This window comes from Camelus bactrianus, chromosome 23 (assembly GCF_048773025.1).
Source record: "Camelus bactrianus isolate YW-2024 breed Bactrian camel chromosome 23, ASM4877302v1, whole genome shotgun sequence".
NCBI lineage: Eukaryota > Metazoa > Chordata > Mammalia > Artiodactyla > Camelidae > Camelus > Camelus bactrianus.
Genome location: NC_133561.1, coordinates 21,736,042 through 21,754,218, shown reverse-complemented (window position 1 = coordinate 21,754,218; position 18,177 = coordinate 21,736,042). Strand labels below are relative to the sequence as shown.

Sequence of the window (18,177 nt, the reverse complement as noted above, 5' to 3'; positions counted from 1 at the left end):
CAACTTTTAGACCTCTTATCCTCTTGTATTTTGGGGAAATCTCAAGGCATTCTGCCAAGACTCAGATTAGCTGTGGTTCAAGCCTTTGCTATGTGGCCCATTTGGCTACACACAAGTTTTCCAGGGCATCACGATACAGTCCTTACAGGAATCAAGAAAGAGTCTGGGTGTTGGATGTATTAGCCCTCCACATGGGTATCTGAGACTGAGGCTTGGGCAGAGAGGGGAGATGGGGGACGGTGCTGGAGTTTGGCCAGGAGATTATACATTTGGCTGTTGCTGGCATATACATTTCAAATTAAAACTGGGAAACGTGATGAGATCATCTAGAAATGAAATGAAGAGAAGAGATGAGGTTAAGTCCAAGGTCAGTATAAGTTTATTCACTAACTTACATGTTTTCAATGATATATTTATTTTCTTAACCAAAGCATATAAACTCTTAGATTGAGATTCAAACTACCTCAATTCTATATATTCTAAATATTAGATAGCAAAAATTGGAAATTGAAAGAAAGTAGAATTTATAAAAGGAATCATGCAGAATGAAACATGAAATAAAAACAACAGGTGTAAGGCCCTTTGTAGACAAGAGGGAACACTGGGTAAGAGAGGGAGGAACAGCAGAAAATTGGCAGCAAAGCACCAGTCGGTCTCACTGATAGGGCACTATCATAGCAATTTTTAAAAATCTGACTAAACCACAGGGGAATATTTTACTTTATCTTACTGTCTTTAAAGAAAGTCTATTCAACATCTAGTCAGGGCACAGGCCAGGGACAGAGGCACATACTTCAAGAATAAGGGTATATTCCTGGTACTGAGAAGGAATGAAAGCCACTTAAAAAAAAAAAAAAACACGAGGGAGGACAATATACCTGGAGAAATATTTTTTTCTTTCTACCCTCTTTGAAAATTATGTTATTAGAATGAGAACCTTCAGGCTCTGGGGCTTTATTCCGGCCACCCCAATAGTTGGCAGTTCAATGGTCATTAGAACAGAAAGGGTCGTCTTGGCTGCGGTTCCGAGTAGGAGCGTGAACACAGAGAGTTCGCAGAGCTGGTGTCAAAGGCATTGCTTTTTCAGGGGCAGCTACTGGGATTCTAACTATAATCCTGCGTCACCTAGTTTAGCAATAAAACGAAGCTGCACCTGTTGTCGAAAAACCAGCCTCTGTACCCCAGCATCCGAGATGAGACTCAGAGGCGGAGTTTTGGGAGAATTAGCAAAGAGCAGCTTCACTGCTTTGCCAGGCAAAGGGGAGTCACAGCGGGCTGGTGCCTTAGAGGCTGTGAATCCCTCTTGGGGTTGGTGTCCCGAGGTTTTGTAGAAAAACTGGACGGAACAGAAAGGCGACAGCAATCAGGGTGTTTTCCAGGGTGCTGTATTCTTCTGAGTCTTGGTGAATCCACCTGGCGTCACGGAGAAACTCTGGAGGGCCTGTTCGTTCTTCTGAGGCTAATCAGCCTGTGACCACCTGTGCGGCTTCTGGAGTTAAAGGAAAAGCTACTCTGGGCAAAGAACGTATAGGGAGGGGAGAGTGTAATGGGAAGGCTGGGGGCTGTTTAGTACAAAAGCAGCTGAACAAGCAAAACAGGGATGGGGCATTGTCAAAGAAACAACAAGTTGCAAAAATTTTACGACAGAATCAATCAGCGAACAGCTTTAGCATCCGGGAAGCCATTTCGTTAAGTTAGTTTCTTACTCTCTCACATCTATTTATATATTCAAATTAAATGTACCTAGGCCTCCATCTGCTACTGTGAGGATGCTTTCTTCCCCTTAAGAGCCTCACCTTGTTGTGATCATCACAATAAAGCCTCATGGACAATTCTCAGTCCTGAACGATCAGTTCTAGCTACTACCTATTTCATCGGAGCAATGGTGGTGTTTTTTTCAGTTGTTGTAGCTGTTGCTGCCACACAGTCTTGCTGTTGAAACCATCTCTGGCAGCCTGGTGGAGTCATTGTCCTCTGGGTTAGCCCGCATGTGACCTAATTACAATACCATCAAAATTTGGCATCCCAGCAGCGCAAAGGACTGACTACAGCTGGAAGCAATGGTCCTGGACCTCCACTGCTGTGTCAACAATAATTTCTCAGCCTATAAGGGATCAAGATGCCCCTCCCTGTTGTTTGTTTGTTTTAATTATAAAATTTTTTATTTAATGAAAGATTCTTTAAATCCTATAGTGCTTTAAAATTTTCAGGTTTCACACAGATTATTTCATTTAATCCCATAATAACCCCTTTTCCCCTACCCCTATATTGCCCCTCCTCCTCTCTCTCTCCCCACTTGTAACCACTCTGTATCTGTGAGTCGGCTTCTTTTTTGTTGGCAACAGGCTGCTTTGACACACGTGGTTTCTGATCACACGGCTCTTTGAACATACTGGCTTCACAGTCGTTGTCTACAAGGAATGACTCAAAGAGTCAGGTGGCTGACCAGTGCCCAGAGTCAACCTCTCTCGTGAAGGAACATCCTGGCCTGAGATAAGAGAGAACATTTCTCCTTGTCCTGATCCCAAGCCTGCCAGTTTCCTGCCCTGACATTTCTTTCCGCAGCAAACAGCCCACCATTAAACAACCAGTGAGTGTTGTGAGCAGGGATGGGGGCCACAGCTTAGTAAGTTTCTGGGTGACCGCCCCATCCCGCCCCCAGGCCCCTTCTGCATGTCACCACTCACCCTTCCCTTGTTATCACACTTAGGGACGTGTTCTAGGTCAATTGCTCAGTGTCTTTTTGGATCATGTTGCCCCTAGACGCCTCACTCTAGCTTATTTAGAGTAGGGATTTCTGTCTCAGACCAGGGCTGTCTTCTGTGAGTAGGGTCTTAGACATCATGGCTATTCAGAGGAGTTCTTCCAGAACTTATGAACTTCAAATTGAATAATGTCATAGGTCTTTTAGAGTGACTCAGAACTCAGCCTGCAAAGCAATTGAAGGCTCAGCCATACTTACTGCCTGTCACCGGCAATTTTTTCATTTAAAACCTTAGAGAAGTTCACTGAGCTTCCTACGTGCTGAGCTCAGGTCAGAAGATACTTGGAGTACTGCCCACCTGGGTGGCCGGACGGCATGGCGAGGAGCCGCCCAAGGCTTCTAAAAAAGGGTGAGGGTTGGTGATACTTCAAAGGACAATCAATCATGTCTTGTGAAAGTTCTTCTCTGGTCAGAAAAATGGAGACATGGAGGGAGAAAGGATTTCTTTTATTTTCTCTCTCTTCTAACATAGTTTCCAGCTGCAAATTATGATGTCCTAAGGAAAAACACATTGCTGTGATCCTTCTGAGATACATACATATATCAAAACATATTTATATACATCCAAACATATATATCTATACATCAAAACATCATGTTTTACACCTAAAATTAATCCAATGTTATATGTCAATTATATCAATAAAACTGGGGGGAAAAGTTTCAAATTTTAAAAATAATTCAAACACATAAGCTAATTGATTAGTAAATAAAATTTAAGATTCTGTATTAAGGCCGAGGGTTACTTTTTCTTTTAGTTGTCTTCAATTTATGGATAATAACAATAATATTATTTATTTTAATAATATTAATTAACAATATTATTGATATTAAGTAATAATAGGATATTATTGTCCTATAATTACCCCATAATCAGACAGGAACAATTACTCTTACTCGCTCTTTCTGCCCATTACGATGTGCTGGGCTATTGTAGCCGAGCTGGAAGGGAAAGGATTTACCTCTACTAACTTTTGTTATAAGAATGTGGGCAGCTCAGCAAGTCACTTAGCCTTTCAGTTTCATCCAGCGTAAGTATCACATTACTTATTTTTCAAGGTCGCTGAGAAAACAGTGATGTTTGCAGCATTTAGCACAAGACCTGTCATACAGTCTCAGGTAAAATAGTTATTACTGTTATCAACAAACACGTATTATCCCATGTACCTTTTCTTTTCTCTGTCTCCCTTTTCCTGGTGAAGTGGTTGCCTGGAACTCATGTCTCTGAGTCCACAGCCACTTAAGTCATCTGATCATAGACAGGTATAGCAAATATCGGAGTAACCTTCATAATTTTCCATTCTTTAGCTTTTAATTCTGTTGCACTGACTCCATCAGTCAGATGTGTATGCTTATGACGTCTGTACAATTCGCTTGAACTCTCGTCTCCTTTAGCTAGTTTAGAAACACCAATTGACCACTAGATGTCAGACTTGCTAATACTTTAAAAAGACTGTAAAGTTTCACCCAGGACTCAGAGACCACATTTATTTTTTATCGTTTTTATGAAGAAGTTTCAGTGACTTTGACAACTGTTTCATCAGGGTCACATTTCTATTGGGGATTAATTTTATTCAGATTTGCAAGTCTATGTTTCATGCAAGTATTAATTGGTTTTCTTCAAAGATGAAACTTAAGGACAGATTCTGCTGTCTCTGCACCCCATGTGATAATGAGGTTGACACATACTTGTCCATGGACTCGAGTTACACTGAGGAATAAAGACAACGGGAAAGTCCTAATAAATCAAATGGAGACCAAAGACCAGGCTCAGAGAATAGTCTGACTGCAGGGACAATTAGAAGCTGCATCTAAAAGAAAAAAAAAAAAAAAAGAAAAAAGTCACCAAACTCTATAGCTCTTAGATATCAAGGCTTCTGGAATGAAAGATTTCTTCTTTTTCTTTAATTGCACTGGGTTCCTGAACCAGGGTGGTGGGCATGTGAATTTGGAATCACGAAGGGGCTGGTTAAAAAATGGGTTCAGAGGGTAGCCTGACATCGTAACATAAATGCTGTTGCTTAGCAACTTTAGTGCCTAGTTCAGAAAAAGTCATCGCAATATTGTCTGAACATAACAATGGACATAAACTATAACAAGACTGAGGAAAGAGGAAAAAAAGGAGAATGAACCACAGAGGAGAGACTTCTGTGGCAAGAATAAAGGTACCAAGGCACACAGAGGAAGAACATTATGTTTTATAAATTAAGTTCGTAGGGTTTAAAAGAGTGTTACCAAGACAGAAGATAAATTTGATGTGAAATTTATTCATCTCACTTCATTTTCTGTCCTACATAGGTTTATAATCCGTGAGTCAAAAATATAGTTTACTCTTATTTTTGGACAGTCATACCCAAATTTATAGTGCATTTTGGAGTGCAGATTTAACCATTACAACAATAGAATCCCACACAGTACATTTTAAAGCAGTTATAACATTATCTCTTAAAAAGCAATATTATTCTGATGATTCTCTCTTTGTATTTCATCCTGTTCTCAAAACTCCAAAAAGTAATCCTAGGAAATACCTCTCTGGTGTTCTGGTGAAGGAATCTTAGAGTATCTATTCCAATTACCCACACCTTAAGGAGAAGGAAATACATACCTGTAGGTAAGAAATTAACTGCTCAAGATCCAACATCTAGTCAGCCCAAGATAATCTGGGGGATCCCATTATACTTTATAAACAATTTGATTAATCAGATGAGACAAGTATTCGTCAATGGTTTGCAAAGCAAACAGGAGAGGGAGACGTTCCTGGTATAGCACAATGTATCTTAATGACAGTGGCCAAGGGAACGCCCTCAGAATCTGAAACAGTTGGCAGGCTCAACTCCCCAAGACCATGCCTTCACTCAAAGGTAAATTCTTTTACTGTGACATGAAGGGATCTTAATTTCGTAGCTGGAGAACCTTCTCAAAGTCACTCAAGCAAAACTTTGTAGGGTAGTGAAATGACAGGCTTTGGGGTAGATCACTTCCATTAAAATCCTGACTTGCTAATTAGTCTTGAGCGAATTCTCTGAATGTCAGGAAAATCATTTGTTAAGGTCAAACTGCCCATTTGGACTCCTATTAGAATGGTCAGAATTAAAGGTAATTTGTTGAGAATTTGGAAGGGAAGAATAGACATGAACACAACTCATGCAGTATAAAACGTGGCAACATAGATGACTGGGGTATCGTCTTGTTTTTTCCAGGACAGTCTCAAATTTCAGGTAACAGAAACGTATTAAATGCATAACTACATGCAAAGTATTATTATACCTCTGTAAGATTTATTTTATATGTGGATTGTTGTTTAGTTTTAGGAACCTTATTTCCTAAGGGATTGAACTGGCTTTTAGAACACATCACAAGCAAAATAAACTTAAGTATATTAGTCAGCATGGATTTGCATATAAACACATTTATATGCTAGAGAATCTTGATGATTTTTCATTTCTAAAAATATACTCATTATATGTCTAAGAGTAGAAGAGCAAAAATGAGCTTGAGCGTTCTGCAGAGGAGACGATGATTTCAGTGAGGGAAATCCAGAAGGGCTTCATGGCGCCCGCGGAGTTGGGCCTGCAGTGAAGGACGTTTAAGTGGGTGGGCGTGATTTGCTAATGACCAAAGGAAATAGCAAATCCTGGGGAAAGTATAAATGGACCAAAAGTCCTCAAACTGCTTGTCCATTACTTGAATGAGTTATCCTAGTGATAACACTGAAATATAAAGTAGTAATAGTGAAATATAAAGTAGTAATAGTGAAATATAAAGTGGGTTCAGCCCAGCCACTCATATCCTCTTCCCCAAATCTCTGTGTAATGGGCTTGTAGAAGATCTCGTTTGCCCATTTGGTGGATAAAAAGATCATCTCTGATGAACTTCAAACTGATGCCAAAATGCAAGCTCTCTCCCCGGTTCTTGTAGGAAATAGAATAAAGTTACACAGATTTTAATTTTTTGTGCACTAAGCACTGGTACTGAAAACCCACTAGACTTAGATAATCATATTGGTAGAGTTCAGAATTTGGTTGATATTTACCTCCTGATGCACCATCTCTGAGACTCTGCAAAGCTCAGGACAAGGTATGGTTATCAGTGTCCCAGTCCATTTTGGCTTTAAAATTTTTTTTATTAATTTCATAATTATTAATTTAGTTAATTTCATCATTACTAATTTAGTTTAGAACGTTTTTTTCATTAACCCTGTGCCTAATAATGCACATTAAGATCTACAACATTTCTGACCCCTAATTGTCTAATAAATAAACTTCTGGTATGCCCAAGAGTGGAATTACTGGGCTGTATAGCAGTCCCATTGTTAATTTTTTAAGGCAGCTTTATACTATTTTTCACGGTGGCTGTAACAATTCACATTCCCACAAGAGTGCACAGGGGTTCCCTTTTCTCCACATGCCAACACTTGATATTGTCTTTTTTTTTTCTGATACAGCCTGACAGGTGTGAGGCGCTCTCTCACTGTGGTTTTGGCGCGCATTTCCCTGATGATTAGAGATGCTGAGCATCTTTTCATGTGCCTGTTGGCCATCCCTAAGTCTTCTTTGGAAAACTGTTTATTCAAGTTCTCTATTTAAAAAGATCAGATTGTTTGCTCTTTTTGATATTGAGCTGTATGAGCTGTTTAAATATTTTGGATATTAACCCCTTACAGTCACATCACTTGCAAATGTTTTCTCCCATTAGTAGGTTGCCTTTTTATTTTGTTGATGGTTTCTTTTGCTGTGAAAAATCTTTTGAGTTTGATGTAGTCCCACCTGCTTATTTTTGCTTTATTTATTGTTGCCTTTGCCTGAGGAGACATATCCAAAAAAAAATATTGCTAAGACCAGTATCAAACAGCATGCTACCTATGTCTTCTCAGAGTTCTATGGTTTCACATTTTTCATTTAGGTTTTTAAAGCATTTTGAATTTGTTTTTATACATGGTGTAAGAAAACGGTCTAGTTTTATTCTTTTGCATGCAGCATTTTAGTTTTCCCAGCATCATTTATTGAAAGACTGTCTTTGCTCCTTGTATATTCTTGTCTCCATCGTCACAGAATTAACTGACCATATAAGTGTGGGTTTGTTTCTGGGATCTCCATCCTTTTTCACTGATTTTTTGTAAGAACATGCAGTTTTGATTACTATAGGACCATTACTCTTCACTCTTTATGCGGTAAATAGCTTGTTTCACTAGGTTTTTATTTTCCTGGGGTTTTTATCTTGTTTTGTTCGGAACATACTTCTCAGTCTCCTCTTTTGTTTTGACTCATATGCTTGATTGTATGAATTAGGTGAAAACAGCTACCTCCCCCAGGCTTGAAGGCACGGACTTTTGTTGGAAGATCCTTTGCCTACGTAGACGTCATAAATAGCTCTGAAAATGTGGAAGCCGATTTGTGTTGTTTTTCACGGGAGCAAAGGGATCTGTCTGATGCCAGATGAGCTCCCGGATGAATCCCTTTCAGTCTGCTGCTGGCTGCTGCAGCATCCAAGCTGGTCTTGAAACCCTGAAATAAACTCCCAGGGGGAGCGCTTACCTTGGGACCACATTTGCCGATGCCTGCTCAGCATTCTCACTCTCAGCACAGAAGTCAACAGTTAACAAAAACAACGAGATTATGCATCTTTTAATGAAAGATAAAACAACAATATAAACATACACAAATTTACAGAGAAGGGGTCAACTTTAATACATTTGGAGTAAAAGGTGTCTCTTATTTAAATATGGTATAAAAATAAATGCAAGAACATTAACCGAGAATGTAAAGGCAACAAAGACATGAGCTTGTTTCTGACTGTGATATATTGGTGAAATGAACTTTCTGTGCTAATTTCTTATTTAATAAATGTGAAGCCATATGTATACTTATTGATATATGTTTTTTTTTTTTCCTTTTACAATTCTTCCAGTTTGTGACTGACTGAATTTCTAGTGAACTGTGTGTCTAGAAGAAGCTTTAAGGGAAGGAGAGAAAGGGGGGGGGAAAGGTTTACTTCACTTGAATTGTTAAAAAGGAAAAGACACAGATCCAGCTCAGTACAAGGAGGAAGTTAGCAGACATTTTGAAATGGAGGCATCAAGATGGCAGAGTCCCTTGGAGATGGCAATGCCGTAATGTACACACAGAAAGAACAATTCAAGTCCTTTGCTCATGCAAGATCTTAGTCTAACGTCCTCTGCTCCAGGTAACGACAAAGAACTACAAAGTATATGCAATGACTCCAGTTCGCTCTCATGCTACAAGACGATCCTTTTAATAAGATTGAACGAGGCTTGTTAACCTCTTTGACGTGAGAGATTTCCCCTGAGAAAAAAATATAAACAAGGAAAAAAAAAAGAAAACAATATGGTCACTGAAAACCTGCTTATGAGTAACATCTACTTATTGCAGCTGATTTTGTGCAAAGGTCAAAATGAAACCCTTTAGGTACATCTTAGTTCAAGCTTCATGACCAAGTTCCCTCCGTCCCTCCTCCCACACATTGAACAAAATGATACTCCCTCCCTCCATCCTCCCACCCCTCCCACCCACTTCCTCCCCACTGCAAACAGACTGATGGTTCACAGCACAAATCAGCAAATCAGAAAACATGTCCAAAATGTTCCACTGAGGCTTAGCAATGATGCAACACCTAGGTTTGCAACTGGTTATAGACGTGTTACAACAAACCTTAGGGAGCTGCTCTGAAAGATAGCAATGTGAATGCATTCTTGTTCAGTTGCTGGAATTAGCATTGCATTTATAAATATCTAGATATGCAGAGGGTATGATTTAATTAAATAAAATTATTTTTTGAGGGTGAGATAGCTGGAAACTCAAGATTAAGTATGTCCCCTCTCCTATACAGTAATGGCAAAAACATGGTGCCAATTAGACATCTAAAGACAAAAGTCTATTTGCTCTCTACTTCAAACTGTAGACAGCTTCTTCCTTTCCCCCCTGATTTCCTCCAACCCCAGCCCAGACAAATCCCATATATTCTGATTCAACATGTTGTATTAATATCTAGAATACATAGTCGTTTTCTGGAAATCTTGATTGCCCAAACTGTAAATTGCAAGTACTCTAGAGAGGGAAGAAATTCAAAATTTCTGATCAGAATAGCAGGCTGTCAATTGGTTTTTTTCTGTTTCATCCCTCACTGTCCATGTTTTAGTATAAAAATAGATGGTTGACTTATTGGGTGGAACTTGTACTTCTTAGAGGATAAAATAATAAGGGAAAATCAGAAGATTTTTTGGAGAAACATAGTATTTTAGTAATACATCAGTCGCAGCAACAGTCTTGATTTACTACCTAATGTGGCTCGGGGTTTGACTGAGGGCTGGTGAGGCGTTGGGAGCGCTATCATCACTCACGGCCATATTTTGGGAAAAGAACAATATATTTAAGAAATGATTAATAATCTAAAAATCAGCCTTGCCTTACATACTGTGCAGTAACTGACAAGGGCCTTTTTGTACACTTTTAACAGCAATAATGAAAACCAAGTACCATTCTCTTTTAATTGGGGAAAAGGGTCCAAAACTTAGCTTTCAGCAACCGATAGTAGAAGATCCAAAGTTTAGCAAAGGTCTTTCTCACTTAGTTCTGCTCTAATCACTTTATGGAGAGAAAAATAATGAAAGAAAATGCAGATTTTTAACAGGACACCCTACTTTCCACTGGTCTTATAAACAAAATTTGCTTTGTTTCTTTTTGCCATCACTTCTGTGATTATTTCCTCATTCATAAAATGCGGATAGTAGTAGTACCTATTTTTAAAGCTTTTTGTGAAGAATAATACAAGTGAGTGACTTAAAACTATTCTTAGAACATTCTGTGTCCTCAGTTTATGTTAGCAATGAATGACCTTATTATATGATTACCATTATTTTTATTACTGTTACATGCTTTCTCATTAGGACGCTGACACCCAAAGGCACTATTCTGACTCTGAGAAGAGCAGAACATTTCTCATGAATTGAAAGCTGAAATTATACTGCTTTTACACTTCAAACCCGGGCAATAGACTAATCAAATAATGCTGGAATAAAAAAAAAAATGACTTTTCTAGACTTGAAGACTGTATTATTTTCTGTATTTCCTACTGTTTTGTCTTGTGCTACTAACATAAATGGATACAGGTGTGCATATATATTCGTTCTGAGGTTGAGTAATGTATTTTAAAAAAGTGTTTATTGTTTCTAATGCCACTTGAAGGATGGAGAAAACCACGTATTGGTTGAAGCATAATAGTGAATCTTACATAGTTGAGGAGGAGGGGAAAGGTACTAATATAAAACTATTTCTTTTAAAACTATAGATTACTGTAATTTGGTTCAAACTACTGGGAGGATAAACAAAACAGTTTTATTGAAGTAGGAACCTGTTTGCAACTCATAGTCATTTTTCATTTGGATGGGTGGAAACTACTGTCATCTTTGTAAATGGAATAAATAGTAACATGCTTCTCTGTCTACTTTTTTTCTTTTCAAATATCCTTCTAGCTATTAATATTTGGCCTGGTATGAGGTAAGGTACAAGTTTAGCCTGATAAGCTGTTGTCTCAGGAGATAATGAGAAAAACACACACTCATGGAAGTCAATGGAGAAATACAGACCTACAGTAAACCAGTAAACCTGGGGTTTGTGGTAATAGAAACACAAATGAACAGAAAGGGAAGAATACGGATGTACATCTTAAAATAGCCACACAATGAAACACTTGTGTGATATGGACTCATCAAATATATAATAAATATTAAATTTTAACTAATGAACTGACAGAATTTGGGTCTTTTCAACTCTTATTTTGCCCTGGTTGTTCCTGTCAAGAAAACTAACTGGGAATATGTTAAGAAGGAATTGATGGACCTGGAGATTGTCATTCTAAGTGAAGTAAGCTAGAAAGAGAAAGAAAAATAACGTATCACTTACATCTGGAATCTAAAAAAAAAAAAAAAAAAGACAAATGAACTTATTTACAAAACAGAAACAGACTCATAGACATAGAAAACAAACTCATGGTTACCAGGGGGAAAAGGCGTGTGAAGGGATAAATTGGGAGTTCGAGATTTGCAGACACTAACTAGTATATACAAAATAGATAAAAAACAAGTTTCTGCTGTATAACACAGGGAACTATATTCAACATCCTGAAGTAACCTATAATGAAAAAGAATATAAAAATGAGTATATGTATGTATATGTATGAATGAACTATTATGCTGTATACCAGAAATGGACACAAATCGTAAACTGACTGTATTTCAATTAAAAAAAAGAGAGAACTGAACTAGGCTAGGTGTTTGGAAAGATCTTCCCTGCTTTAAATGAAACCAGTTCTCCTAGGTTAATTTGCAGGTGAGTTTATTAAAACATAGTATATAATTTTAGCAAAAGTGAGGAGTGTGAGCTCCTAGAAAGCTAGATAAACTCAAATTATTGAAATTTAAGAAAGAAAGGAAAAAAGAAAGAAAAAGAAAGGAAGAAAAGGAGGAAGGAAGGAAGGAAAACAGGAAGGAAGGAAGGGGATTCTGTCGCTGGCTTGGAGGCTGGCGTATTTAATGTTGAGCACTGGAAAAATTCTGTTATTATGTATTAAAAAGGGATGGTTAATGAACACGTTTATATTTCAGCATTTATTGCTAGCTTCCTGTGTGGTCTGAGGAAGAACAAGGAAAGCCAAATACTTTCATTTCCTTAGTTTAAAATATTTTCCTAAAATAAAAATAGTGTATATCCACTAGGGAAAATGAAGAAAACATAGAGAAAATATAAAGGAGGAATAAAAATTACCCAAAATACAATTATTTTCATACTAATGTATCCTTCTACTTTCTATGCAAAATATGTTTTTTATTTTATTTTTTTACAAAACTGAAATTATACTGTGCATAGGATTATGGCTTATTATGAGTAACATGCTTCTTAAAATGATCATATTTTGATCAATTAGCCATGTAACATATGTTTCTTCTAAAATAATATTCTGTTCAAATTCATCACATTAGTGGGAAAGGAAATCAATTTAGAAAGATGCTACCAACATTAAGAAAAAAATTAAACATTATAGAATAGATAAAAAATATCAGAGTGCTCTGCACATAATAAGGGAATGTATTGTTTCTGAAATGTTATTTTAATCTTACACACATAAACATACACACACACTCACAAACGTATATGTATTGCTATGTCAAATGTGGGTGGCAATGAAAGAAAAAGATGAAGGTCACTGCTCTAAAATCTAATTTTTAATAGCTGCATCACGTTGCTATACCTTGATGCAGTTAAGAAATTCGCAACTGTTGTAGATTCAGATTGCATCTTTTTTTGGGCAGGTACATGATGCAATGAATAGTCTGGTAGCTGTGTAAACATCTGGGCTTTCTCAGAATTAAATTATTAGAAAGTGAGAGAAGATTTTGAAGTTTTGACACATTCTGTAAAGCTCTATTTGAGAAAAGTGATTAGCAATCAATATTCTTATTGATAGTGTATGAAACCAATTTCCTTGTCCCCTTTCTAACACTAGATACTATCATTTTAAAACTAACTTGTTTGGAGGAAAGTTATTTTGTTGCTTTTTGAATTATACTAGGCTATTAATACAGACTTTCATTTTCTTTTCTCATATATTTATTGACTATTTGTATTTCCTCTGTTAAAACTGCTCAAGTCCTTTGCTCATTTGTCTAGTGGTGTATTGCTCTTCTGATTTTTTTTTTTTTTTGCAAAGAACTCCCCATATAAACCACATTAGATTTTTGTCATGCACGTGCTCATTTAAAAAAAGCATCCACCAGAGGTGAGGTCAGGAAGTTGCTTTAAACAAAGGTTCCAGGACTGTTACCCCAAAAGGTAAAGACCCCTGTTCTTGTCATACCCGAAAGATAAGTTTACAGCAGGGAGATGGTGCGTTGTGTAGTGAAAGATTTTAAAAGATTTATTTTAAAAAAGGAAAAGTACACCTCCAAGAACGGGAGGTGGGCTGATCCAAGGGAGGAAAAGTGACAGTTCTGGCCTCCCCTTTCTCTTATACCCTCGCCTAGAGGTGGTCTTTTGACTGATTGACAGCTCTTGTCCCTGGAGTGCTTAGTCACGTTTGGTCCCCTTTGTCAATGTCCTTACCCATGATGCACACAGAAAAACCCATGAAGGGACGCCTAAACCACAATGTTAACTGTAATAAGATGAGCACTGGGTCATGTCTGGGTACCTTTCTGCTCCTGTGCGGTTGCAGCGGTCAGGTGCTAACCGGTTTCTTGCTGGCACTCATTAGAAGTAAAGTCCCACTATGCTAGAGGTGGGCATAATGCCATCTTCTGGACCATCCTCCCTCTCCACCACCTGTCTGCCCACTGCCCCAAATACTTATCTAACTACCTAATAGGACTAAGTAAGGCATGTAGCAGTCTTTCATGGTATCTCCATGGATGAGACAGAAAAAGGTGAGGTTCATAACTAAATAAACAACTGTCTTCAAGGTATGCTAATTTTTGGAGGAGTCGATTTCTGTCTTATTCTCTGTTCTTTATCTCATTTTAATTAGTAATTTGCATGACTAAACTGATGGAATTCTGATGAAAGCATTTATGATGCCAATTTGCTAATTCTGGTTAAAAGGCTGGGTAACAAAGAGATACTCCAAAAAATTATGTAATGCTGTAACTCACACGATAAAATTTAATGGAAAGAAGAATAAAGAATCAAACTTATATGAAAATGAATAAGCAAACAATAAAAGAAAAATCTAGCAGCAGAAGAGAAGACTGGGAAAATGTAATCTGAGCTCACAAGAAAGAACAATTCTAGATTAAAAAAATACTTTACACCCCAAATGACCCTACAATTTGACATGGGTGCTGTGACTGGGAGCTGGGGTGAGGAAGCTGATGGAGTTTTCAGATGGGTTTGTAAAAGTTATACATATTCTTTCTTTCCTATCGGGCAGATATTTCCAATTTATGCTGGTTCGGTCACATCTCAAATATTGTGTTCAGTTATCATTTTGGAGGACTGTTGATTAACTAGGGTGGATGTAAGAGCACCTAAGGTAGTGAAAGAACGTGAGATTACTGAACGAGAAAACATTACAAGAATGCTTTCCCAATGCAAGTCTCACTCAGATTTAATCTGATAGCAATTTTAAGGCATCTTTGTCTTAAGTGTTCAGCTTAGTTTTCATAGAAATATTTTTTCTTTTTGCACTCAAACTTCAGCGGCTTATATAATATTTAAATAAATTATGTAATTACTATCATTTCAATGATGATAAACAGCTATGGGAACAAACACAAGTGACTCTTATCCACGTAATTCAAATGCTGGTTGCAAACATGTGTGGGCACAACTGGAGAGCAGCCTCTCAGATGTGACATTGGGCATTTATCATTACGCCTTGGCATTTATCAGTGGAGAGAATCTGTTAGGCTAGGGCAGTGGTTTTCTAAGTGTGTCTCCAAACAGTAGTATCAGTATCACTCGAGAATTATTAAAAAAATGAAAATTCTTGGGTCTTACCAGAAAACTACTTAATTGGACTTTCTGAGAGGTGGGGGCTAGCAATCTGTGTTATAAGAAGTTCTTTAGATGATTCTGCTACAGCTAAAGGGAGGAAACTTTAAGATTAGAACCACTGATCTTTTGGTAAGGAGAACCACTGATCTTTGATCAGGCTCCTACCTCGATCATGGTTCTTAAACTTCATTCTGAGATGCTTGTAAACCAATGAGACAGAGAGAGAGAGAGAGAGAGAGAGAGAATGAGAGATAATGATGCTAATTCAGTTTATCTGGGATAAGATCACGGAATCTGCATTTTCCAAGCTCCAAGCCCCTGGTAATTTTGAGATATGGGATGTGGGTAGCTGAACCATACAGAGAAACGGTGAACTAGATTTTAACTAATGGAAATAAAAATAAAACCTGAGAGGAGCTGATACAATCACATCTTCAAGTAATTTTAACAGTTGCCTAGATCTACAGGAATGCTTGTATTATTCTGCCTAGTTCCAAGAGACAGAACTAGGATCAATACTCAGAAGTTACAGAAGTGTAGATTATGCTGAAATAAGGAATAAATTTCTAAAAAATGGAATTGACCACCTTTGCCTTCTAAGGGTACCACATCTCTGACACTTACGAGCCAGCAAATCCTGGATGCCCACTAGTCACTGAGTCTACAGAGGGGATTCATGCAGTGGGCTGACGGTTAGACCTGGGGAAACTGATGCCTCTAAATTCCTTTTCAATTCTGAGTCTCCAAAAAAATTCATCATTCTCAATATCTCCCACAAGTGCTTGGAAGACTTACCTTTTAAAATTAGAAAAGATAAAGACTTCCTAATCGTCTTTTCTTTTTGGCATTGGAAGATGTTCCTCCTAGATATTAAAATGTAAATTTCAAGTGAACAGTCCTGATAATGGGTGCTTGTTCTCCCCATTTATAACTCTGCCAGGTCTACTGGGTAATTTTCCTATTGCTGATGAAACAGATAAAAGATAAAAGATCTTTAACACTAAAATAAGTAATCTGGAATGACTTGATGAACCAAAAAAAAAAAGATGGCTGAACTTCTATTCTCCAGATATGATAGTCAGTATAATTTAAAAATGGTGTTTTAAATTTCCAGTAACTAGCACAAGCCTGTTTTAATAATGGTACCTTCTGGTTGAAATTACAGATATAATTATTGTTTCTAGAATTGTCCAATGCTTGCTCTTATTACTGTTGGATCCTGGACATTGAAAAACACCAGTGACAAAAACAACTATCAAAATGTGATGCAGAAGGCAGAGGATATGCGATTTTGCCCAATCTGGACTACATTCCTCCAACTGGAAACCTCCATGGCAGTCCTTGTCTGGAACACAAATGAATCTGTCAAGTCCTCAGACCCTCTTTCTGGTTCTCTCTTTGTTCTCTCTCTCCTTCAGGGCTGCTAACCCCAGCCACTTAATAGGCAGGTCTCTTTCTCAGGCTTAACTCTTCTCCCTGCCTCCTCTGTGCGGCTTCATAGAACACTGTCTCGACTTACGTGAGGCGAGCTAGTGGGAAGCTAGGAAACTAGTTCTGTTCATTCAAGAGTTAACTTTAATGCGAAGAATGAACCAACTCAGGTGTACGCGTTAGTGGTTATTGTTAGGCAGTTAAATAGAAATGAGCACTGGGCAAGTGGAGAGGAATGGGGAGGGAGCAAACTCAGAAGATAACGGTACTCCTGTGCTCAGGGTAAGTCCGTCTCTAAATGAGGCCCAACAAAGAAGCCGGTTAGAATTGAACGCTGCGGCTGTGCAGTAGAGAGACGCACTCAGCTTAACATGACCCAATGCTCATTATGACGGAATTAGCATTGCAGTTTGTGTTCCTTCCCGTAGGTTTTTCTGCATCAGGGTAAGAGCATGCACAAAGGAGACTGGCATGCCTGAGCACTCAAGGGATGTGAGCTGTCCATCATGAGAACGCCCCTAAGCCAGGATATAAGCCAAGAGAAACAAAAGAGCAACACCATTTTCCTCTCTTGGGTTAGCCTGCCTTCAGTTCTTGGAAGGGCACTCTACTTTACTAACTTTTGCTCTACTAATAACACTTTCTGCTAATAGCATGCTTTGTTTCCCTTTTAAGTTCTTTTTCTTGGGTAAGACAAAGAACCAAGGCCGTTTTCCTCTCCTGGTGGTAACATTATTTCTTCTTAATATTAACTATTATTTATATTTATTATTGCTATTATTATTAACTTATTATTGTTAACTATTATCATCCTATTATTTCTTATTATCTATATATTCTTTTCTAAATGTTTTTTCCTTTTTTTTTTTTTATGAGGGGGAGGTTATTGGGTTTATTTATTTATATTTGGAGGAGGTACTGGGGATTGAACCCAGGACCTCGTGCATGCTAAGCATGTGCTCTACCACTTGAGCCACACCCTCTCCACTCCACGTATTCTTAGACAGGGAGCAATGCAGGTAGCTGGGGCCTCACGACCGCTGGCTTCAACCCAAGGCCTTGGGTACATCAGAACAGTGTTTTGGGAAATCCTGCTGAAACTTCTGACTCTGGCAGACGTAGCAGCAAAGGGGGAAGCTTCCTACTAGGGGCTTGTCTACTCAGCAGCCTCAAAATATTCATGAGGAATCTCCAGGGTTCTCCTGGATGCTCTTTGACCAAAAACTGCTATACAATTTACAGCTTATAGAACTTGAGTGGCAACATAAGAACTACTGATTCTACTAGGGGAAAATAAAGATATATTGTCCCAACTAAACAGGCTAACATAGCTTGATATATTTGACACCAATCAATTTACATCATGCTGCAGGGAAACTAAAGTTGGTTTCTCAGGCAAGTCATCACCACCAAGCAGTTTCAATAAAACAAGATGGACGGCCATCTATGCCAACAACAAAATGTTAAGTGAGATGAGTT

The 18,177-nt window shown here is 38.1% G+C and overlaps 1 protein-coding gene across 11 annotated transcripts in view; it reads right to left on the bottom strand.

Moving 5' to 3' along the window:
* Positions 1-8,371: 8,371 nt before the first annotated feature.
* Positions 8,372-18,177, bottom strand: part of RGS7 (regulator of G protein signaling 7) — a 243,181-nt gene continuing 233,375 nt past the window's right edge. For all 11 annotated transcript variants that reach the window (XM_074351782.1, XM_074351784.1, XM_074351783.1 and 8 more), the window contains one exon: positions 8,372-9,066. Coding sequence is in view for 1 of the 11 variants with exons in the window: in XM_074351783.1 (XP_074207884.1) it covers positions 9,016-9,066 (51 nt within the window). In the remaining 10 variants the exon portion in view is untranslated. The remainder of the gene's footprint in view (positions 9,067-18,177) is intronic.